The 26156-nt window shown below is 42.8% G+C and overlaps 1 protein-coding gene across 10 annotated transcripts in view; it reads left to right on the forward strand.

The window, feature by feature from the left end:
* The window catches only part of LOC139265886 (semaphorin-6A-like), a 174577-nt gene that overhangs the window by 118592 nt on the left and 29829 nt on the right, over positions 1-26156 (forward strand). For 9 of the 10 annotated variants that reach the window (XM_070883444.1, XM_070883491.1, XM_070883508.1 and 6 more), the window contains 5 exons: positions 7794-7887; positions 13384-13503; positions 17221-17309; positions 23321-23538; positions 24334-24465. In XM_070883444.1, coding sequence (XP_070739545.1) covers positions 7794-7887; positions 13384-13503; positions 17221-17309; positions 23321-23538; positions 24334-24465 — 653 coding nt within the window. The remainder of the gene's footprint in view (positions 1-7793; positions 7888-13383; positions 13504-17220; positions 17310-23320; positions 23539-24333; positions 24466-26156) is intronic. The other variant, XM_070883454.1, reaches the window with a different exon arrangement.

Consider the following 26156-nt stretch of genomic DNA (forward strand, 5'->3'; position numbering starts at 1 on the left):
TAGAGGATACATGAAAGTGCCGGAGAAAACTAAGGTTGTAATTCTCATCCAGATTCCATTAGAGCGAGGTGGTCAGTTGGTCACTTTGTCTGTAATTCTTGATTGCTGTGATAAAGAGTTACTGGTACTTCCTGGAGTTTTGAATGAGTAGCCATTCAAATTCAGTAAGGAATGGTCAAATACAAACTTAACCGCTCACAAATTCTGTATATATTTGAAAATGTAGTTTGTCAAGTGAGGAAGTCTAGCACTCACTGGAAACTTCCACAAGGGTTTTCCCAATCAACTGCTGTAACTTCAGCGGAAGATCAGGGTAAACCCTGTTTATGCATCTGTCCAGGCTTTTCGGCAAAGTTATGGCTGCTGATCAGGAGGATCCATGAGGAAATTTGCGGTGTGTATATTTTTAAAAGGAGATCTGTATGGAGGCATAAGGCAGTCCCGTACTTAAAAGAAATGACCAAACAAGGTTTGTAGTTTGTTCTGCCAGGCATGCTATCAAAAGCTTGCCTAGATCTTAAGGCAAGGGCAGACACTCTCAAAGGTTTGAGGAGTTGACACTTGCCCACGAGAGTGATCTAAGGAGATACAAAATAATTGGGGAAAGAAGATTTAAAAATACCCCAAAATGTCTGCCCTATGTAGAAAGTGAGCTGATGTCAAAAAGACTGACTACACCTTATATTTGACTGTACCCGGTAGAAACAAGATTTTGCAATAGGTGGCTTTGAAGAACATTTTCTGGCTAGTATCTCCAGCTTTAGAGTACATATGACCATCACCAAATTTTGATCCCTGTAATATTTTTTTCTGGTTGATTTCCCAAAAGAATATGAATATACTGGAAAAAGTAAAGGGCTAGCATCAGGTGAAATCAGAAGGATCTCCTTTGTCGTGATTTCTAGTGAGACGGATTACTTAAGTGTTTGTGCAGCTGCTGCCATTTAGCAATATGGAAACTGGAGAGTGAACACATTCTGAATAGCTGATTCTTCCATTTGGTTCCAATGCTTTCCTTCACACTTTGAAAAAAATCATGCTTTCTTTTCCAAACATTCACATTTATTTGATGGGAGTGTAAATAAGAAGTTCAGGAAATTTATGTAAGGACTGTTTTCAGAGAGAATCCCAGTGATCAGATCAATGAGTATAGCCATGAGTGATGCTAACTGGATACCATAACCATGAACAAAGAGAACTGATGGGAAGAAGTGGAGCAGTGACATTTGTTTGTTAACCAAAAGGCCGTTGATGCAAGTATAAATATAATGGCGAGCTTTCCTTTAAAATATTCTCCACAGATTGTACAACAGGATCCTTGCTTTTTGTGTTCAATTAGTATAGGATGGGTAATGGAAAACCCTAACTTAGTAATGGCTGATCCATGATCCTGATAAAGGCTTTGGGTAATGTTAAGTACTAGGTTTACTTAATCCAGTGTAACATGAGATTCCTGTTCAAGTTTCTTGGAAACAAGTTAAAATTGAACTAATTAAGCATGTGATTAGACCGTTTGTTGTCCTAAAGGAAAAAACGTTCGCTACAGCTCTTTGACAGTGTACATTCACTTCTTTCTCTGCCAGAAACAGTGCATGGAATCCTGCTTCCATGAAAAATTGTGAATCTGGCTTATGATGAGACTAATAGTGTAATCCTACACGTTGAATTATGAGCAAAAAAAGTCAGTGCAAGTACAACAGAATTCCTACCAATTTTTTCACTCACATTAACATCCTGGCAAAGGGTGGAAAGTGGTGTTCCACAAGGATCGGTGCTGTGACCACTGATGTTCACTATTTACATAAATGATTTGGAATTAGAAGTGCAATTTCAAAATTTGCAGACACATCAAATTTGAGGGTATAGTTAATACAGAGGAGGACTGCGACAAAATACAGGAAGACATTAGCAAACTTGCAGAATGGGCGTGTAATTGCCAAATGAACTTCAATGTAGATAAGTGTGAGGTGGTACATTTTTGTAGGAAGTATAAGGAGGCCACATACTCCTTGGAAATGGTGTCTAAATGGAGTAGAGGAGCAAAGGGATCTGGGAGTACAGGTTCACAAATCACTAAAAGTAGTGACACAGTTTAATAAGGGTATAAAAAGTGCAACCAAAGCATTAGGGTTCATTTCTCGAGGGATAGAATTGAAAAGCAGAGAAGTTATGTTAAACCTACATAAAACCTTGTTTAGACCACACTTGGAGTACTGTGAACAATTCTGGTCATCATATTAAAACAAGTATATAGAAGCACTGGAGAAGGTGCAAAAAATATTTACTAGGATGATACCAGAACTAAGAGAATATACCTATCGGGAAAGGATGATACCAGAACTAAGAGAATATACCTATGCGGAAAGGATGAACAGGCTGGGCTCTTTTCTCTGGAAAAGAGAAGGCTGGGGGGGGTGACCTGATAGAGGTCTTTAAGATTATGAAAGGATTTGATTGGGTAGACACAGAGAAGATGTTTCCACTGGTGGGGGAAAACAGAACTAGAGGCCATGATTATAAGATAGTTATTAACAAGTGCAATAGGGGATTCAGGAGAAACTTCTTTATCCAGAGAGTGGTTAGAATGTGGAACTCATTACCACAAAGAGTAGTTGAGGCGACTAGTATAGATGCCTTTAAGGGGAAGCTAGATAAGCACATGAGGGAGAAAGGAATAGAAGGATATGTTTATGGGGTTAGATGAAGAAGGGTGGGAGGAGGCTCGTGCGGAGCATAATCATCATCATTATCATCATAGGCAGTCCCTCAAAATCAAGACTTGCTTCCACTGTAAAAATGAATTCTCAGGTGGACTGTACACACCAATACAGGAATTACAGTCTCTGTCACAAGTGGGACAGACAGTGGTTGAAGAAAAGGGTGGATATGGAGTCTGGTCTGCGCACGCTCCTTCCACTGTCTGCACTTGGTTTCTGCATGCTCTCGGCGACGAGACTCGAGGTACTCAGTGCCCTCCCGGATGCTCTTCCTCCACTTAGGGCGGTCTTGGGCCAGGCATTCCCAGGTGCCGGTGAAGATGTTGCACTTTATCAAGGAGGCTTTGAGGGGGTCCTTGAAACGTTTCCTCTGCCCACCTTGCCGTGTAGGAGTTCCGAGTAGAGGGCTTGCTTTGGGAGTCTCATGTCGGGCATGCGGACGATGTGGCCCGCCCAATGGAGCTGGTCGAGTGTGGTCAGTGCTTGCATCTGCTCACATTCAGAGGCCAAATGCCAAGCCATCGTCAACATCTTCACCGAGGCGTACGAAAGCATGGGCCTTACACTAAACATCCATAAGACAAAGGTCCTCCGCCACACAGCACTGCCCCCCCCGTCATCAAAATCCATGGCGCGGCCTTGGACAACATGGACCATTTTCCATACCTCGGGAGCCTACTTTCAGCAAGGGCAGACATCGATGACGAGGTCCAACGCCGTATCCAGTGTGCCAGAGCAGCCTTCGGTTGCTTGAGGAAGAGAGTGTTTGAAGACCAGGACCTCAAATCTGGCACCTAGCTTATGGTCTACAGGGCAGTATTGATACCCACCCTCCTATATGGCTCAGAGACATGGACCGTATACAGTATACACCTCAAAGCGCTGGAGAAGTACCAACAGTGCTGCCTCTGCAAGATCCTGCAAATCCACTGGGAGGATAGACGCACCAACGTCAGTGTTCTCAATCAGGCCAACATCCCCAGCATTGAAGCACTGACCACACTCGACCAGCAGAGCATAAATGCCAGCATAGACCACGTGGGCTGAATGGCCTGTTTCTGTGCTGTATGTACTATAAACAATTGGAGTAAAATATATCTTGTAGTATAAAGCTGAAGTCAGCCCATGGATAGCTAACATGCTGGAGCATTGTATTCCGGAGGAGAAGGCCTGAATCTCAAATAATAACTGATTCAGACTGTCCAGAGAGGAGATTTTGCCAGGTCAGCTGGAAGGCTAAATAAACTGTCCAATCTGTCCCTTTTCTGCTTGCATTATTTGAGAACAGCACCTGAAGAAGCATCTGTCCATCATAATGGGACTAGCATGGATATAGGAAGTTATTGTTAGGGGTAGAGCGGACTATGGTGCAGAACTTCTGCTAGTGCATCACTGATCCAATGCGATGCTGAGCTTTGCCATTGATCTGTAGCACATGCCTCCAAGCAACAGATTAACCGGAAACATTTATTTAAAGTAATTGGTAGACAGATTAGAGGGGAGTTGAGGAGCAATTGTTTTACCCAGAGGGTGGTGGGGGTGTTTAATGCACTGCCTGAAAGGGTGGTAGAGGCAGAAACCCTCACTGCATTTAAAAAGTAGTTGGATATGCTCTTGAAGTGCTATAACCTACAAGGCTACAGACCAAGAACTGGAAAGTGGTATTAGGCTGCATAGTTCTTTTTCGGCCGGCACAGACACAATGGGCCAAATGGCCTCCTTCTGTGCTGTAAACTTCTATGTTTTTATGATTGCTGCACTCTGTGGAGCTCAAACTGCAGAAGTATAATAAATGTTGGAGAGTTACCTGGAGTGAAGCCATGGAAATTCAATTACCATTGCTGGTTTAATTTTCCAAGATTACCTCAGGAAAAGAGACATCTGCAGTCAACGTCATCTTCATATCAAGAGAGCAGCAGACAACCTTTTTAATCTCATTGGTTTGCCAGCTGTTGAGTCTTAATACCTGGAAGCAGCTCCAGCACGTGGTCTCTTCAGCTTGGCTTGAATTTTGTTTTCCTACTCCTACGCAGTATACTCAAATGGGTTTTCTGTTTCACAGACAAGCTGATTTCACATTAATCAGAGTTACCTGATCTAGTGGAATGAAAGTCAGTACAACAGCTCTTCAGATAAGTCTCCCACACTAACTACCCTGTTCCTGGTGATTCTGATCCAATTTCATGCCAACAGTTACCATTCAAACACTACTTTAAGTTCAACAGTGTGTATCGGAGTTTGGAAACTTGTCACAAAAATGACTCCAATAGAGTGCACATTTTTAGTGTCACAACATTTTGGGACCGGTTTACTACTGACAATTATACATATTTTTAATGCTTTCTCCATCTGCTTCATGTCTACCGTGTAAGGGATATTGATTACCACACCTGTTGATTTATCATTCCACACATGGGAATAGTGCAGATTCTGGCAAAGGTTCATTGGTCGATACTGCACCTGTAATGAATGTTCTAATACTTCTTTTTGTTTTCCAGCATTACTAATATCTTACAAATGTCTCAGATTGGCCAACACACTGTAATTGTATCTGTCTGCTCTTTCGTGACTTGTCTGTATTCTCACTTACATAAATGCAGCAAAATACGTAACCAAGTTTATAGTCGACCACGAGGGACATTATAGAGAAAACAATACTTTTCACATGAGTTAGAACTTTATAAGGGTTGGAATGTATAAACATTTTGGTTTACTAATTAACTTAATCCCATAATAACTCTTTTCATATTTCCATATTTTCAAAATGAAATTAAAAGAAAGGACATGCATTTTATATAGAACTGTCCTTAACTGCAGCACATCCAAAACATTTTACAGCCAAGTACTTTTGAAATGTAGTCACTGTTGTAATCTAGTGAAACATGGCAGCCAATTTGTGCACAGCAAGGTCCCACAAATGGCAATGAGATAAATGACTAGATGATCTGTTTTAGGTGGTGTTGTTTGAAGGATAAATGTTGGTCAGGACACTGCAAAAACCTCCCTGCTCTTCTGTACATATTGCTATGGGATCTTTTTTGTCTACCTGAAAGGGCAGATAGGGCTTTTGTTTAACATCTTATCCAAAAAATGGTACCTCTGACAGTGCAACACTCCCTCAGTACTGCACTGAAGCATCAGCCTCTATTATGTGCTTGAGTTTCTGTAGTGGGGCTTGAACCCACAACCTTCTAACGCAAAGGTGAGAGTGCTACCACTGAGCCAAGGCTAAGACAAATTAAAAGGCTTCATTTTTTTAGCTGATGCAGCACCAGCAGTTTTAGTCTTGGTTTCAATTTCTCCTCTTCTTCTGAAGACGCTGCTTCCTGTTGGGACAACATCTAGTACTTCACCCCAAGTGGCCATTCTTTACAAGTGGACCTAGCCAATGAGTGCCAGCAGGTTATTTTAACCAGAGGGCATGGTCACTGGATATGATTAGAAACAAAACCCATGGCTGAATGTTTTCCCCAACCCAGAGGTGCAGATATCAATTGTAGCAGTTATACTGCTGCACCAGCTGAGATCACCTAACTCACCACAGCTCAGGCGTCAAACCTAGAACTTTCCTGGTTTGTGCAGTTTGATACGACATGAGCAGTACATTTATTCTTAAACCATTGGGCAAGTTATAGGCACCAGTCATTTTAGGGAAGGAAAAGCACATTTCAAATGCTACAAAGAGAGCAATGGCAGTTAGAATGCTCCAGCTACTGGGGGAAGATCAGTAAAAATAGAAACATTTTTGGATGTTGGCCACACTTCCAGATAACATTCTTTCCGACCAGAAGCCAACTGTTCAAGCAATAAAAGCACAAATTTGCAGGCTGCTTTAAGGAGACAATTTATGCAGTATATTATGGCAACTTTCTAATTTTTTTTAAGTAAATTTACTTAAACCTTACCCCTCCCTGTAGTTTGCAAAATTGCCTCCAAAAAGAGGACCTGTTCTTAAGCCTTTTATTATATGTTTGTAGATGAGCACACTGTTAGATCACTCTAACGTTCTCCCTCCTTTGTGAACTCATTTAGGGAAATCACATTTCCTTAAGTATTCATATATTACTATTATTCTAATTCAAAATGTGATAGTTTTGATATGTATATATTCATTTATTCGTGTGTTACAACTATGTTATTTCCATGTTTTCTTTCATTGCTGTTGTGTTTGCTAGAAAATGTTCTGCTACTACATGAATCACTTTTTTTAACTCTGTAAAGGAGGTGATGTGAGAAGTCTATAGGGGTCATTCCAAGGTATTCCATGTTCCTATTGGGGAACAATGCTCATAGGAAGTGGATCTTGGGAACTTTGTGGGTGCGCAGCCTCCAATTTTCTATCTTTTAACTTTAGTAAAGGGTGTGTACCATGTTTTCCCAAGACTTTCTCTCTGTGAGTGTTCCATTGCTCACTGAGAGCACTTGATTACATAAGAAACATAAGAAATAGGAGCAGGAGTCGGCCATTTGGTCCCTCGAGCCTGTTCTGCCATTCAATAAGATCATGGCTAATCTGATCCTGGCCTCAACTCCACTTCCCGGTCCGCTCCCCATAACCCTTGACTCCTTTATTATTCAAAAATCTATCTCCACCTTAAATATATTCAATGACCCAGCCTCCACAGCTCTCTAGGGTAGAGAATTCCAAAGATTCACGACCCTCTGAGAGAAGAAATTCCTCCACATTTCTGTCTTAAATCCACGATCCTTTATTCCGAAACTATGGCCCCTAGTTCTAGATTCCCTCATGAGGGGAAACATCCTCTCTGGATCTACCCTGTCAAGACCCCTCAGAATCTTATATGTTTCAATAAGATCACCTCTCGTTCTTCTAAACTCCAATGAGTATCGGCCCAACCTGCTCAATCTTTCTTCATATGACAACCCCTACATCTCAGGTGATTGTGGAATCATTCCTTTACATATTGCCTTAAACTGAGATGGTGGCTGTAGCAGTGGATGGATGCCTTAGTTGAGTAAAATGTATTGTGAAAAGTTAATGACACACTGTTCTGAAATAATATCATTGGCCACTTGCTCAAGAACTTGAACATGAATTCTTCCTGTCTGTTTCAGTTGGACACCCTGGACATTCTTGGAGACGACAACATTAGTGGAATGGCAAGGTGCCCTTATGATCCAAAACATGCAAACGTTGCACTTTTTGCTGGTAAGCATTTATTTAGACTTTGTGATGGGTCCAATGGACACAATGTAATTCATTTAAATATTCAGTCAAAAAGCTTTTATTCTTTTGCTCCACTCCCACCATGAAATACACATCTCACAGCAGTGTGGTATCCCAGTACACACTGTCACCACTACAATAGCACATAATGTGGAAGATTCACAATGGGGAAAAGCAAATGTTGGTCATCCTATCAATCACTGGGGAAGACATCTTCAGATGTAGACAGAATATTCCAGCCTTTAATATACAGCAAACCCCCAGCCCATTACCAGTAGATTTTATGACTCCAGTGCTGTCCTTGCTGAGTTCCCATTCTCTTACTGCCACCCCACCCCCACCCATTAAACTTCAGCTTATTCAAAACTTTGCTGCTTGTATTCTATCCGAAATTACCACATGCTTATGTTGTCACTGACCTGCACTGGTTACCTGTTCCCAGCTCCTCCGATTCAAAATTCTCATTCTCATCTTCAAATCTGTCCATGGCCTCATTCTATTCTGTATCTGCAACCACTTCAAACCCTATATTTTCCACCCCTCCCAGTCCCCACTCCAACATTCTGGGCCTCTGACTCTGGCCTCTTGTGCACCTCTCTTTGTCTTACCGTTAGCGGCACAGCTTTAAACTGCCTGGCTTCTATTCTCCAAAATTCCTTCCCTAGTCCCTTCAACTCTCCACCCATCTATTCTTTAAAACCTTCTCAAATCCCATTTCTTCAGCCAACCATTTGATCATCCCTCCTAATGAGTCTTTTTCTGGCTCAGTGCCCGTTTTTCATATGCCCATCTGTGAAACGCCTTTGGAAATTATTTATATTTTAATTAGATAAGTCTAATTAGAGGGATGGCAGGGCAGCTCAGTCCTGTGGAGTGCATGTCCTGTGGGATGTGGGAAGTCCTGGATGCTTCGCATGACCTAGCTCCGTGTTTCGGAGCTTGAGCAGTGGCTGGAGTTAATACGGTGCATCCGCGAGGCTGAGAGCTACATGGATAGCACTTTTCAGGAGATGGTCACCACGAAGCTTAAAAGCATGCGGCTAGAAGGGAAGTGGGTGACCACCAGACAGAGTAAGAATGCTAGGCAGGTAGTGCAGGAGTCCCACCATGAGTCCACCTCGCTTTCCAACCGATATTCTCTTCTGAGCACCGGTGCCTCTGGGGAGTGCAGCCAGAGCCAAGTCCAAGGCACCATGGGTGGCTCAGCTGCACAGGGGAGAGGGTCAAAGAATAAGAGAGCTATAGTGATCGGGGATTCAATAGTTAGGGAAACAAAGAGACGTTTCTCTGGCCGTAGACGTGACTCCATGATGGTATGGTGCCTCCGTGGTGCCAGGGTCAAGGATGTCACAGAGCGAATGCAGGGCATTCTGGGGGCAGAGCGTAAACAGCTAGAGGTCGTGGTCCATATTGGGACCAACGACATAGGTAGAAAGAGGGATGAGGTCCTGCAGGTAGAATTTAGGGAACTAGGAGAAAAATTAAAGGGTAGGACCTCAAAGGTAGTAATCTCCGGGTTACTACAGGTGCCATGTGCTAATGAGTATAAGAATAGAAGGATAGAAAGGATGAACGCGTGGCTGGAGAGTTAGTGTAGGAGGGAGGGCTTTAAATTTCTGAGGCATTGGGACTACTTCTAGGGGAGATAGGATCTGTACAAACCGGACGGGTTGCACCTCAATAGCACCGGGACCAATAACCTCATGGGGAGTTTTGCTAGTGCTGTTGGGGAGAGTTTAAACTAGCTTGGCAGGGGGATGGGAACCTGAGAACAAATTCAATAGGGAAGGAAGTAAAGCTGAAATTGGATAGCAAGAATTTTGAAAGTGAATCTGTAAGACGAAAGGTTAGTAAGTAGTAATCAAGGAGGTCTTCCTGTGCTAAATGGTATATACTTTAATGCAAGGAGTATAGCGAATAAGGCGGATGAGCTAAGAACACAGGTAGACACTTGGGAGTATGACATTATAGCCATTACAGAGACATGGCTGAAAGAGGGGCAGGTTTGGCAGCTCAATATTCCTGGTTACAGGATTTTTAGACAAGACAGAGAGGGGGTAAAAAGGTGGGTGCGTGTCGCAGTATTGATTAAAGAAACTATTATAGCGGTGAGCAGAGATGATGTGTTAGAGGGATCATCAAATGAGGACATATGGGTCGAATTGTAAAATATAAAAGGGGCGATCACACTGACTGGCATTTATTATAGATCCCCAAACAGTGGGAGGGAGATAGAGGAGCTAATATGTAGGCAAATTTCTGTGAAGTCCAAAAACCATAGGGCAGTAATAGTAGGGGATTTTAACTATCCTAATATTGATTGGGACAAATATAGTGTGAAGGATATAGAGGGTGCGGAATTCTTAAAATGCATTCAAGAGAACTTTTTTAGTCAGTATGTAGCACGTAGCAAGCCCAACACAAGAGGGGGCGATTTTTGATTTAGTTTTGGGGAATGAAGCTGGGCAGGTGGAAGGGGTATTAGTGGGATAGCACATGGGTGCCAGTGACCATAATTCAGTCAGATTCAAATTAGTTATGGATAAGGACAAGGATAGACCAGGAATAAAAGTCCCAAATTGGGGAAAAGCTATTGGGGCAAAGTCCTCTTTGGATTTGGACATGCTGCCGGAGGACTGGAGCACTGCTAATGTGGTACTTTTGTTTAAGAAGGGAAAAAGGGATAGGCCGAGTAATTACAGGCCTGTCAGCCTAACCTCAGCAGTGGGAAAATTATTGGAAAAATTCCTGGAAGACAGGATAAATCTACATTTAGAAAGACAAGGATTAATTAGGGACAGTCAGCACGGATTTGTTAAGGGAAGATCGTGCTTGACTAACCTGATTGAATTTTTTGAGGAGGTAACTTGGAGGGTCAATGAGGGTAGTGCGTACGATGTAGTATATATGGACTTTAGCAAACTTTTTAGAAGGTCCCACATGGTAGGCTGGTCACGAAGGTTAAAGCCCATGGGATCAAGGGCAAAGTGGCAAGATGGATCCAAAATTGGCTTAGAGGTAGGAAGCAAAGGTTAATGGTTGGTGAATGTTTTTGTGACTAGAAGAATGTTTCTAGTGGGGTTCCGCAGGGCTCAGTACTGGGTCCCTTGCTTTTTGTGGTATACATCAATGATCTAGATTTGAATATAGAAGTTTGCAGATGACACTAAAATTGGCTGGTTGATAATGAAGAGGAAAGTCATGGACTGCAAGAGGATATCAATCTACTGGGCAGGTGGGCAGAACAGTGGCAAATGGAAATTAATTCAGAGAAGTGTGAGGTAATGCACTTATAAGGGCTAATAAGGAAAGGATATACACATTAGGCCACTTAAAAGTGCAGATGAACAAAGGAACCTTGGAGTACTTGTCCACAGATCCCTAAAAGTAGCAGGCCAGGTGGTTAAGAAGGCATATGGAATGCTTGCTTTTATTGGCCGAGGCATAAAATACAAGAGCAGGGAGGTTATGCTTAAATTGCATAATACTCTGGTTAGGCAGTTCTGGTCGCCATATTATAGGAAGGACGTGATTACACTAGAGAGGATGCAGAGGGGATTGCTAGGATGCTGCCTGGAATGGAGAATCTTAGTTATGAGGACAGATTTGATTGGCTGGGTTTATTCTCATTGGAACAGAGGAGGCTGAGAGGAGACCTCATTGAGGTGTATAAAATTTTGAGGGGCCTGTATATAGTGGATAGCAAGGATCTATTTCCCTTGGTGGAGGGGTCAATTACGAGGGGGCATAGTTTTAAGGTGGTTGGTGGAAGGTTTAGAGGGGATTTGAGGGGAGGCTTCTTCATGCAGAGGGTTGTGGGGGTCTGGAACTCACTGCCTGGAAGGGTGGTGGATGCAGAAACCCTCACCACAGTTAAAAGGTGCTTGGATGGGCACTTGAAGTGCCATAACCTGCAGGGTTACGGACCTACAGCTGGTAAATGAGATTATACTGGATAACCTCTTGCTGGCTGGCGCAGATACTACTTCAGGGAATCGAATACAGCCAGGGTGATCTCCTGGACTAGTTTCGATTGCCTGGATGAGTCGGAGAGGAATTTTTCCAGATTTTTTCCCCAATTGGCCTGGATTTTTTATCTGTTTTTTTTTTGCCTCTCCCAGGAGATCAAATGGTTCCGGTTGGGGTGGAGTGTAGAATGTTGCGGTGCAGGGGGTGTCGCAGTTGTGTGGGGCAGACTGGTTGGGCTGGGTGCTCTTTACCTTTCTGCCATTGTTCATTGTTCATAGGTTTATATGTAATCTTCAGGGCTGTTGCCCGAGGGCTGTGTGGCTCTTTGTCGGCTGGCACTGACACAATGGGCCGAAAAAGTCTCGTTCTGCGCTGTAGATTTCTATGTTTCTATATTCAGAGACTATCAGAGTGCTATATAAAAGCAAATTGTTTACATTCAAGGATTGAAGGGAACTTGTACACAAAATCCTGTTTTTGTTTGGCACACAATTTTGTATTTCTGTATCACATTGTTTTCCTTGTGACCTTTTTGGGAATTCTGACTTTGCCCTATGGGGGGAGCTTGGTGTAATGTATGTTAAAACTGCTACTATTGAGATAAATGTAGATTGAAAGGGGTTAAAATTAGGCAACAGCTGAGCTGGAAAATTTTGATTAGCTTTCAGACAAGCTTTTTGAATCAGAAGGCTCTAAACAATAAAAATGCGAAACAGTGAACACCCACACCTCCACATCTATTGAGGGGGGCTGGGGGAGGGGAGGGATGTTTCTGTTTCTGTCAGCCCAACATGAGGTGTCTGTTGTTGAAAGATTAGGTTGATTGGCCTACCGGTGAAACCCTGAACGGGGAAGGAATCTGATGCCCCACCCTTCCATTTTGTGTAAATACTCAAGCGTGTAGAAAAAAAGAGACACAGGACCGATAGCCAGATAGGTCTGGGGGGGCGGGGGAGTATTACCTGGGGCGGGGAAACTCGCTCCTCTAGTCCAGAGCTAGTCAGAATCAGAAAGCTAACCATGAAAAGTTAAGCAATTTTCTAACATTGGTAACGTGTAGTTGTTATTATTTTTCTTGCTCTCGGGAATGGTGCTTGCGAGAAGTTTAGGCTACTTATAGGAGTACAGCTGTACTGGAGAAAATATCCAAATCAGACTTAAGTTATAACAGTTACCTTACATCCTGGCATTTTTGAGATATCTGTACGATAATAGTATTGTTGCTTTTCTTGAGGCTGATTTGTTAGTAGTCACTGTTGATTTGTAACTATTGATTAGTAGTGTGATTGCCAACTTAGGTAAATAATTTAGAGTTTATGTGTGGGCTAACCTGTTGAGCAAAGTTAACTATTACCTGGACAACATACTTAAGATGTACCTGAAACAACTGTGATTCAGTGTAATAACTGGTGCCCTTTTCCAATTTTATCTAAAGTTCTTACTGCATATTTCCCATCAAAATGATACCAGTTAATGTAGAATGTCTTTTTTTTATTATATTCCTTCCAGAAGGCAAGCTTTATTCAGCAACTGTAACAGACTTCCTTGCAATTGATGCTGTTATTTATCGGAGCCTTGGAGAAAGTCCAACACTGCGGACAGTAAAACATGACTCAAAATGGTTGAAAGGTGAGTAAACAGATTGTGTTTGATGACTGTGTTGTCAAGATTCCAAAAAGTTATTATCTCTTACTTCTAAAGATCTTGTGGTTTTTATTTTCTTTGAGCGAGGCAGGATTTATCTTTTGTGGTTTGATTCGAGTGAACTCCAAGTGGTGTCACTGAATACTAGTAAGGCACACCTCAGGATGTCATAGGATATAGAAATACTCCACAGGCTCCTTGTGGAATGTTTGTCATATCTCCATCTTACATCTTTGATTTTTCAAAATCCATTCTTTGGCACAAAAGCACTTGCAGAAGGTGCTGATGATATTGCGCACACTGTACCATCTGACATTAACTGCCAAGCTCTGCCCCTGGGGGAATCCCACACCAGTGCCATTGAGAACTAACTCTGGCAGTTATCCTACACATCGAATGCACAGCTGAAATAGGACTGTGCACGAGCATTAAATAGAAACATTGGATTGTGCCGTGTAATTTGTGACACTCTGAGACTCAGGCCAAAGTTTTCCAAGGCTCGTGCACGTGTGAAAGTTGAAATTTCCTGCAGCAGGTCGGGATATGCCGCCATTCCCACCCCCACGAGACTTTCCACGGGCGCGTCTTGTCAGCACGACAGCGACCCGACCGGCAGAGGAGGGCGATCCAATTTAAAGGACTATTAGCTTGTAAGACCCTGAAGAGTCTTTTTAACCTTACATTTGCAATTTTACTGGATGCCCATAGGACTCCCGCTGCTCAGGGACTATGTCTGTCAACCTTAGGCAGCAGTTGATTAGTTGACAGCATCAAATGTAGTATAAAAGCTCCCACCTGACAGCCGATCACTTTCCTCAGACAGCAGCTTTTGCTGACCGCATTACTAGCTCAGATTGAGCTTTCTGCTGTCTGTAAGTCTTTCCAGAAAAATCTCCACTCACTGTCACCTCATTGGAAGAACCTCTCTCACCATTGACAGATTGCTTTTGTCATCTCTACTTCATCTGCCATGTCTTCCATCGAAATGGGTGCCATTTATACTCTCTCACCTTGGTCCTCAGAATCTGACCACGATGAGCCACCAACGCCAGCAGCACCAGGCACACCAGCAGCACCAACAACAACACCACCAAACTCCTCTGCAATCTCCTGATGCTGTACAGGACAGAGGGCATCAGCACATTGCTGCCCGGGAGGCCAGGAATGGCCTCATCATGGCCGGATTTACTTAACTTTATGCTGTACACCCATATCACTGCCACATGATGTGCCAGGTTGGCACCACCTTACACCAACACCATAAAGCATCCTTACAATGACCAAGCCATTCCTTTCAAACTCACCATCATTGCTGGAGGTACCGTTTTGTCTCACCATTCACAGCAACTCATTAAGCCACCAACTTACCTTGCACGTACATCCATCCCTCTCTCTCTATCTATATTATGACATCCCTTTCTGACGAGCCGTCCCTCACACTCACCCTCATCCTAATGCAATCATACCAACTAACAACACACAAGGAGGCCGCTTGACTTTGGCATCCAATTCCATCATAGTCTCCCTCTAAAGATGTAACCCATCCAGATCTTACACTCATTCCATCACTCTCACTCAACCTTCTTTTCTTTCCCTCCTTGAAGGAAAAGAGAGCCCACAATAAGAGAGAAAGAGAGAGACAGAGAATCAGCAGTGTACACACAAAACTGTCCAAGACTGGAAAGTGTTGAAAATAAAGATTTTTATGTTTGACAGCACATTAACAGAAACTTTACATAAACATTGGATAAAACATCCAAGTGGCTACCCTTGTGAATCTACCTGCGTGTCATCGTTCTCTTCCGCATGCTTCTACGAGGTATTAGTCCTGTGGCTCAGCAGAGGTAGCCTGCTCACTTCGATGCTGCAAACTAGCTTGGGAGCACCTTGCTGCACCAGTGGGGCCATGAGGACCCACGTCTATGCTGACATCCCTCCCAGAGAGGAAGTCTATGAGCCTCTGTCAGCTATTCTCCATAGAGAGCCATCTATTCTCCATAGAGCCCATGTGCTCTTGTGAGTGGTGCATTAGCTACTCCATGCAGGTGGCCATTCTATCCATGGCGAAGCCTACAGTCGCCATCGTCTGCAACACAGTGGTGCTCATGTTAGAGATGGATTCCTCCACTCTCTGAATATTTGCCAACATCGCATTCGCAAAATCTGTCAGAGCCTCTTGCACTTCTTGCACCTCCAGGATCACCCTCTTGCTGGATGGCCCCCGAGGCTCAGCGTCTGCATGCAGCTGAGCAGAGCGGGGAGCATCCTGCACCCTCTGGCAAGGACACTGCACTGCTGTCCCTATCTCTACCAGCTGCTCTTGCTCACTCGTGAGTTGTGAGACACCAGGTGACAGCACTCTTCTATGTCATGTGGGACCCACCGAGGTGTGTGTATCTGCGCTGGTGCTGGGTGCGTTTATGTCTGATGCACACTCAGAGGCTGGAGGCTGCTCTGAGGAGTCATCCTGTTCCTCCTGGACGGTGGGGGAGGGTGCTCTTGATGGGCCTGTGGGACAGTAAAGAGATGAGTTAGTTATGCCATTTACATGTTATATCCTGCACATGATGACCATTCAGTGGCTGCTGACATCAGTTAACATATGAGTGACAGATGTATGCCATGTAGCTGTATGACATGTAATTCTGTCACCAGGTTGCTGAGATGCCCCCCTCTCTCCATCTTCCACCTCCAGTTGCTCAGCCACTCCTGATATTTCTAAACCATCTGCTGTTGTACGGTTTGCAAATGATGGAGGACCACTGCTGATTCTCTCTCTCTTTCTTTCTCTTATTGTGATCTCTCTTTTCCTGCAAGGAGGGAAAGAAGAGAAGGTTGAGTGAGAGTGATGAAATGAGTGTAAGAAATGGATGGGTTACATCTTTAGAGCGAGACTATGATGGAATTGGGTGCCAAAGTCAAGCGGCCTCCTTGTATGTTGTTCGTTGGTATGATTGCATTAGGATGAGGGTGAGTGTGAGGGACGGCTCGTCAGAAAGGGATGTCATAACATAGATAGAGAGAGAGGGATGGATGTACGTGCAAGGTAAGTTGGTGTGAGTAAGGATGTGCAGGAACAGGGTTGGGAAGGCAGAGTGATGGGGATGTGATGAGAGGTGCAGCAGAATAAAGTTGAGTGTGGCTTTGCGCTTAGTTTTCTGATCTAATAAGATAATTGAAATGTTTGTGTTACTGCACCCAGGTCATCCTGACCACATCCCTGCTGTGCACCTCCTCTGCAATCTCCAACCAGGCTGTTTCAATTTCCTGGGGAGGGCTCTTCCACCCATTGGAAGGGAAGAGGACCTGCCTGCATGCTCTGACTCCCTCCATACACAGGGAATCATTGGAAAACCTGGGTGCAGCACTCCAATGCTGTAGTACACTGACAGAACTATGTTATATTGGCCTTGAAAAGTAATGTGGCCATGGCCACTTTAAATATCCCAGCTGAAAACATGTCAGAGATGATATCAGCAGACCTGCACCATTTAATTGGGCCGGATAATGCACAGGGCGGGCTTAATAGGCCCTATTGATGTAAAGTAATTTTGGGCAGCGTGATGGAGCCAGTAATTGGTCATGATCTGCCATGGCCACTGCCTGCACCGGATCCACCCAGGTTGGGAAAATTCCTGCCTCAAAGTCTGAACTATGTTTATAGCTGAAGGATTTAATGTGTGCTTCCTTATTCTGTTACAGAACCTTATTTTGTCCAGACTGTCAACTACGATGATTATATCTACTTCTTCTTTCGGGAAATAGCTGTAGAGTATAACACCATGGGAAAGGTAGGAATCAAAACTTTATTGAATGACATGGGGTTATAACCAGTAAGACTCGCTTGATGTACCGGGACCGTTGATTGTTGTGTTTTTTTTTATCCAACAGAAAAGTGTACAAATATCCTTTTTATCAGCCACCAGTCTCTTGGCATGGTAGCTGTACAGGTCACAAAGATCCATCCCTAAAAGGGGAAGGTTACTATACGTGTATTGATCTGATGGTCTACCCCTCCCTTCCATCTCCCCATCTCTCCGAATGATGGTGATTCTTGCTCGGATATCGTTCCATGGGCTAATTGCCTACTGTTGGTGTGTATGCTTCAATAGTGTCAGCAGGTGATGTAGTAATGGCGGGTATCACAACTGAGCCCAATCTGAGCTCACCTTATGTTCAGTAGGATCACTTCATAATGATCAGGAGCAGAAACCGTGGCTATCACTTTTTTGCTCTTTCTCAACCCGAGCGTGCTGAGGCTGTAGCACCCTGATTCCTGTTTCACTCAGCAGACTGGCGATTAAATCTGTAACCTATTTGTAGGACTTAGTACATAAGGTATTGTTTTTACCCACTAGGAAGCTCTGACACAACAATTCTAAATATCTTGCATTCACTTTATATTGTTTTTGTTGGGATGCTTTGTACAACCTCCAAATAAGCTACATGCTCATCCTTTAAAAGAACCTTGTGAAAGCATTCTTTTTTTAAAAAAATGGGGCATTCTCCATGCTGCATAGAATTGTATTGTTTACACTTATGTTTTAAAGAAAAAACTTGCATTTATATAATATTGGGCTGGACTTTCGGCAGATTTGCAACTGGGTTTTCGCCGCGATTTGACCCTCCACGATGAAAACCCGATTGCAAAGCCTGGGCGGGATCCTCGGGTATCTGTTTGCAGCGGCGCTTCCAAGTACCGCTGGGGAGAGGTGCGATGACGTGCAACGACTCGGATTGCATTTGCATCCAAGTTTTGGCTTTCTCCTGACCCGTACGCCGCGCCCAGAATAGCGACAGGTCAAACCCGTCGGTGCAGCCCGGCCAGCAGCAGTAAGTATGAAAACCTGCAAAAAAGGTAAGTTAAAGTTTTTATTTTTTTATTTTTTTATTTTTTTGCAGTGATTACTTAGTTAAGGGTCTTGTAAATGTTTTTTGGACATTCCCCCACCCACCCCCCAACACCCAAGGCCTCTCTCTCAGCGCAAACGACCTCAGACTAAAGTTACCGAAACTCGCGTTTTGCGCCGCGAATGCTTGTGCAATGCCTCCCTTACTGGGATGTAAAGGCCGAAAGTTTGGCCTAAAAATGGTAGCGCAGCGAAAACGGTAAGTTTCACGTATTGCTACCGTTTTCGGCGAAAAACCCCAAAAGCCGAAAATCCGGCCCGTGATGTCAGGGCATCCCAAAATATTTCAGAACCAATCAATTACTTTTGAAGTGTAGTCACTTATTTGTAGGCAAATGTAGCAGGCAATTTTCACACAGCAAGGTCCCACAAACAACAGTGAGGTAAATGACCAGTTGATCTGTTTTACATGGTGCTGGTTGAGGGGTAAGTGGTGCCCAGGGCATTGAGAGAACGCCCCTGCTCTTCGACAAATAGTGCCATGGGATATTTTACACCCACCTGAGCAGGCAGACTAGGCCTCAATTTAACGTCTCATTGGAAAGACGGCATTTTCAACAATGCAGCACTCCCTCAGTACTGCACTAAAGTGTCGGCATAGGTTATATGTTGCAAGTGCTGGAATCGGGCCTGAACACACAACCTGCTGACTCGGGGGGCAAGTGTGCTACCATTGAGCAAAGCTTAATGCATTTTTACTAACTAAAATACTTGTTGTTGAAAAGAAGCTTCAAACTAATTCACGAAGATGACAAAAGAACAATTGATGGTTGTACAGTGAGGCAGCATCACTGGCTATTAATTAATAGCTGTACATCAGTGCACACATAACTGAGAGGGAAGACCTCATTTATTCGCAAGAATCCTAATAATATTACCTTATCACAAAAGAGTATTGTAATGAAATATGCTGACAGCTGTACAAAGTTTCTGAATAAACAGGAAGAACTCTGACGGTGAACAGAGGAAAAGTACAAGAACAAAAAATTGGAATAGCTTGTGTATTTATTTAGGAAGTGATAATAACACCAAAAATCCAGCATCACGCAAAGAGGGTCACCGAGATTGCGGATGTGATATTGCTTTTGTTTCTCAGTGTGTTTATTTGTCAAAGTCAATCCTACATGGCGGGCAGAGTTTGAGTTCGCCAGGGCCTATACTGAAAGCGAAGCAACCGACATGAAATGAGTTTCCAACATTTGAAACTAGGCAATTATAGTGTATGGAGCTCCAAAGAGATTTCAATGGTTGTACTGAAATGTCAGCCTTGAGGAGTTGCAGCATCAGCCCACATGGGCCTTCGTAATGAAGAGAAAGAAACTATTCTTTTTTATCAGCTCTCAAAAAATCAGTGGATTGAATTAAATAGAGGACTTGTTTTCCTTGTATGTAAATATGAAACTCAAAGGAACAGATTTGTAATATGATTAATCAGCAAATGAAAGGATGATGAAGTACAACTTCTGTGCTCATTAAAGCACAAGATGACATTACAAAACACTGAAACATCATTTATTTTTGCCCTGAGAAATGGCAGTAAGAACTTCTAATTCATTAGACACAAGTTAAGATAATGCCATGCTCATTGCACCCTGTCTGATGCTTGTATCTACATCAGTATATATTGTTATATAGTAACTCTGTGCTACCCATAACATGAAAACATCCCATACAAAATTAGAAATGTGTAGGTGGGAAATAGTTAATACAGTATTGCATTAGGATGAAACATTAGTATTATTTGTAAAAGTGGTATTTAAAATCAATTTTTTTTAAAAAAAGGTGCTCCCCTATGTTGATTCTACACTGTGTATAAACCCAAACTGGAGAAGACTGCCCCACTCTATCCCAATTTTCTTCCATTCCTGAAGGCCCTGACTCAAGGTCAAGATTCTTTACCAATACCTCACAAAAGGAGCATATCACAGGGAACTGTTACCAACACCCGCAACTGGAGCAATACCCCAACCACTAACCTGATGGAGATTAGCTTACTCCAGGAAGACCAGAAATATAACCTTGTCCTTATGACTCATTACCATATCAGGTGGCATACTGACCCATCAATGGGGATTTTGCCATCTTTACCACCTTCTTAGTAAACCTATTAAAGCTGAGATATTCAAATGAGTTGCTGACACTGGGATGATCTGCGTGATCTCCTGGACTAGTTTTGATCGCTTACTTGGGTTGGGGAGGAATTTCCCAGATTTTCCCTCAAAATTGGCCTGGGGTTTTGAGCTGTTTTTTCGCCTCTCCCAGGCGATACGATGGTTTCGGGTGGGGTGGAGAGTATTGCGCGTGACAAGCTGGATGGACCAGAGGGTCCTTACCGGTCTGTCATTGTTGGTATGTTTGTATGTTACATTTTCATAAACAAGGCTGAATTGGCAAGATCAGTTTGACTTTTAATCACCAAGGAAAGAATTCTGGATTTAATTTTGGCATCTAGAAAAGATTTTTGTGCTCTCCACAACAACTCATTTTTAAATATCCCTAGGGCCTGTAAGAACACGTTATAAGATGCCATGTGAAGGACTTGCATTTACTTCAAAGTTAACCTGCCAGGGTAGGGAAATGTAAACTATGGAAGAGCAGAAAATAAGCTACTATGGGGAAGAAGCTGATATCTTACATTCTTGTTGTAAATCAAGACTGAATCATTAGCAGATTAAATACACACTAAGATTTTTACTGTGGTGAAAAAAGAAAGAACTTGCCTTTATATAGCGCCTTTCACAACCTCAAGATGTACCAAAGTGCTTTACAGCCAATGAAGTACTTTTGAAGTATAGTCATTGTTGCAATGTAGGGAAACAAAAATAAAAATGGCATCTTGTCTTTTTAGATGGAATTTATGTTTATAAAAAAAGACTTTATGAGCCTTTTTTCCCCACCCTACATGAGCAGGAATTAACTTTTCACAGCTGACAACTCATCACTTTTATTTCCTTTTGCCAGCTAAAATCCATTTTTTCTTGGTTAGGTTCAGATTGAAGGAGGAAAGCAAGTTTGGGAGAAATATTCCCCATTCCCTTTGGTAGAAGAAAATGATAAATTAACCTGAAATTTATTTCACTTTAAAAAAACACACTGGTTTTCCTTGTAAGCATTTAGTCTCTCCTTCACTGCTAGTCTATCTGGGATCAGTTATGGGACTATTGTAGAGGGGCTCCATCATCTACAACATGAAGCATGATTGCATGAGAACTGCTCTGGAGCCACCTGACCCCTCTAAACCATGCTACAGGTTGGAAACTTACATTTTCCAGGCTAGGTGGGTCCATAGCAGCCAATTGTCCCTCTTCGCTGTTTCAATCAAGTCATTCCAGGGTGCTCCCTATAAATAATGTAATTGGAACAGTCTGCTGGTGGTGAGGGCAGGGAGGGGGAGGGCGGCAGGGGGTGGCGGGAGAGCACAAAAAATTGTCAAATTTCAGATGAGTTTGTAATTTTCTTCTATAAAAGCCAGGTGTACTTTTAATACAAAAAGTGCTCCCACTTCCTTCCCAGTATCACTCCCGCTGACTTTCCCTATTCAAATATTAGCTAATCTCCAGTGTCTCTGTTAATGAATGGTCTGCAGCATTGCTCCTGTGAGCTTTATAATTGGTCAGAGTATAACTCAAAACAAACAGAATAATGGAAAAATGACACAAAATCCACATTTTGCTCTTTGAACATAATTCTGACCTAAAGTTAAATCCAATTTCAGTGTGCTATTACCTTACGTGTGGGGTTGGAGCTGGATTTGTCATTTAACACTAACCGGAATAATGTTTGGACTTTGCTACAAAGCTGCAGTATCTGGCACAGCCCATTAGTCACTCCTGGTTAACCCTTGCCACTGGATAAACATAAGTACATAAGAAATAGGAACAGGAGTAGGCCTTACGGTCTCTTGAGCCTGCTCCGCCATTCAATAAGATCATGGCTGATCTGATCATGGACTCAGGTCCACTTCCCCACCCGCTCCCTATAACCCCTTATCCCTTTATCGTTTAAGAAACCCTATTTCTGTCTTAAATTTATTCAATGTCCCAGCTTCCACAGCTTTCTGAAGCAGATTTACAACCCTCTGAGAGAAGAAATTTCTCCTCATCTCAGTTTGATGTCATGATTTTAAAGGCGTAGCTCTGTCAAGCCCGTGTGGGCCGATGTGCAACGGTCACCACACGTTAAAAAAATCCACGCACAAGCATCTTCCACCCCTTCAAATGGAGTTCAGGACTGGAACATCAGGTCCTTCATTGAAACATCTGTGAATTCATGTGGAAGCAAGGGCTGAATGGCCTACTCCTGCACCTATTTTCTATGTTTCTATGTAAGTCATCCTCGTTCGAGGGACCGCTTATGATGAATAACAACAGAGATCTTAATTTCAAGTTGTATATTACTTCCTGTCTGATTTTAAAAAACAGTCCTTTTTAATGATTCATTTTCTCTGCATAATCCATGTGGTTTCTCTATATTCTATTTTTGCCAACTGTGCTAGGGGCAACCAATCCATTCCCAGGCCTCTGCCAGCAGTTTGGAATTAGGGTGGGGAAGGCAGCCCACCCTAACTCCAATCTGCTGGTAAAGACCTGGGAATGTGTGTTAATTAAATTTGTTTAAACTCAGTAAAAGTAACTAACTTCCAGTTACCATCTCCTTCAGAAATTGTTAATTTAATTTGCAGGCGTCTGTAGAGGCTAAATCCATATAAGGCATTCTTTGGCAAAGCATATTCATGTACTCATATGCTGCTCCACTGGAGACCTGATTCAATTTGTCTAATATTTTTATTGTACAGACTTCAGTTTTAAGTGCAGGGGCTGTGTAGTGATGTTCTAAAGTGGTTGCTTAAGAGCTGAAGGGAGTTTCAAAACTCATGCCTATATCTCTTTCAGGTGCTTTTCCCGAGAGTTGCCCGAGTCTGTAAAAATGACAGGGGAGGTTCTCAAAGAGTATTGGAGAAGCAATGGACATCCTTCGTGAAGGCTCGGCTCAACTGTTCCGTACCAGGGGACTCGCACTTTTACTTCAACATCCTGCAGTCCGTGACGGATGTTGTCCATATTAACGGCCGTGATGTCATTCTAGCAACGTTTTCTACCCCTTATAACAGGTAAATGTTTTGTAGGGAGCCTTTGAGATGCAAGACTAAAGCTATTAGAATGAATATCTTGAAATCACATTGCTTGTTTAAATTATCAGCGCAGAACTCTCTGTAAGCTGAAGGCTGCTATTAAGTGTAGGTCAAATGTAATTTTACTGGGGTCCCACAATAACATTTCTGGAACACACATGATAATTCTGTGCAATTTCTTTCCTTTTAGGGACTTGTTATTTTAAATGAAAATTTAATTGCATGCACTTGCATTTTTACTCTACAAAATGGCTGATATTTATGAATATGTCGATAGTGTTATATCTCTGAGGCTTTTTCTTGGGTTGCATTAACTGCCACAATGAACAAAAGCACAGCATCTCTTTCCAAGCGTGACTAGAATCTGTAATGTTTAGTCTCATTATTACTGCTTTGTTCTGTTTTGATCATAGAACTAGTAGTAGTTTATCTTGTTAAGTTTTTTCTATTGGCCGTCGTTTTCTGACTAAAGCAAGGATAAATTAAAAGCCGAAAAGGCTGGAAAAGTTTGTGGGACAAGCATAACCTGTCACAGCATATGTACTATTACAGTACTCCAATGTCCTCTGCATGGGGCTGTGTTTACAGGGATGGCGGGGAAGGGCAACACGGGCGGGGAGTGGGTAGAGAAACCCCTCAAGCTGTGTGGGAGCTCATTATGGAGTAGCTTGTTAGTAGGGGAACAGGAAGCCAACTTTGAAGAATGTGTTAAGGATTGATTTGCTGCATAGCTATTGAGTTTACAATGCTTTTCTGGTGAATGTCACATTGCAGCATCCCTGGCTCAGCTGTCTGCGTGTATGATATGGAGGACATTGCCACTGTTTTCACGGGGCGATTCAAAGAGCAGAAGTCCTCTGATTCCACGTGGACGCCAGTCCCTGAAGACCGAGTTCCTAAGCCAAGGTATGCTGGCTGTCTTTAAAAAATATTTTCAAAGAAAATTCTTTAAGAAACAGCCAGAAATGTTCAAACAGTGTAAAAGTCTCTTGGCAGTGACCCTGAAAGTTTTCTAATTTTCCACTAGAATGAATGGATGAGATGAGAATAAGTATTTGATTTGAAGAAAGAACACAAGATTTTGTCCTTAATTCAGTCAGCAACATATTCACAATTTCCACCACCACCCCTAACCCCCATACACACTTGTTGAATGAATATGACTTCATCCTCACTTTAATATAGTTCAAATGACAACATCTTATCATGCAAAATACACTACGTAAAAGTTAAAGAGAGGGTCAACAGATTAGTTCACTGCTTTGTCTCTTGAACCAAGGTTTACTGATTTTTTTTATGCTATCCAATTTCTCTACACCTCCTTTACTGCTACATTGGCAGTATTCTCTTCTTTAGTGAAGACAGATGCAAAGTACTCATTTAGGGCTCAATTTTCCCCAAGCCCGCTTTCTGGCATATTGCCAGAGGTACGCCACTTATTTAGGTCCAGAAATGCGCCAGAAAAACATGTCCAAACTTTCCCCAATGTTTCTGCTGTAATCCGGACTCGTGCAGCATGGCCAGTCGTCTCGGAGAGTGGAGAAACATAGAAACATTGAAAATAGGTGCAGGAGTAGGCCATTCGGCCTTTCGAGCCTGCACCACCATTCAATATGATCATGACCAATCATGCACTTCAGTACCCCTTTCCTGCTTTCTCTCCATAACTCTTGATCCCTTTAGCCGTAAGGGCCATATTTAACTCCCTTTTGAATATTTCTAACGAACTGGCCTCAACAACTTTCTGCGGTAGAGAATTCCACATGCTCACAACTCTCTGAATGAAGAAGTTTCTCCTCATCTCGGTCCTAAATGGCTTACCGCTTATCCTTAGACTGTGACCCCTGGTTCTGGACTTACCCCAACATTGGGACAATTCTTCCTGCCTGTCCAATCCCGCCAGAATTTTATATGTTTCTATGAGATCCCCTCTCATTCTGCTAAATTCCATTGAATATAAGCCTAGTCGATCTACTCTTTCTTCATATGTCAGTCCTGCCATCCCAGGCATCAGTCTGGTGAACCTTCGCTGCACTCCCTCAATAGCAAGAATGTCCTTCCTCAGATTAGGAGACCAAAACAAAACTGTACACAATATTCAAGGTGTGGCCTCACCAAGGCCCTGTACAACTGTAGTAAGATCTCCCTGCTCCTATACTCAAATCCTCTCGCTAAGAAGGCCAGCATACCATTTGCCTTCTTCACTGCCTGCTGTACCTGTATGCCAACTTTCAATGACTGATGTACCATGACACCCAGGTCTCGTTGCACCTTCCCTTTTCCTAATCTGTCACCATTCAGATAATCTGCCTTCCTGTTTTTACCACCAAAGTGGATAACCTCACATTTATCTACATTATACTGCATCTGCCATGTATTTTCCCATGCACCTAACCTGTCCAAGTCACCCTGCAGCCTATTAGCATCCTCCTCACAGCTCACACTGCCACCCAGCTTAGTGTCATCTGCAAACTTGGAGATATTACATTCAATTTGTTCATCTAAATCATTAATGTATATTGTAAATAGCTGGGGTCCCAACACTGAACCTTGTGGTACCCCACTAGTCACTGCCTGCCATTCTGAAAAGGACCCAT

The sequence above is a fragment of the Pristiophorus japonicus genome, chromosome 1 (assembly GCF_044704955.1).
Source record: "Pristiophorus japonicus isolate sPriJap1 chromosome 1, sPriJap1.hap1, whole genome shotgun sequence".
Taxonomy (NCBI): domain Eukaryota; kingdom Metazoa; phylum Chordata; class Chondrichthyes; family Pristiophoridae; genus Pristiophorus; species Pristiophorus japonicus.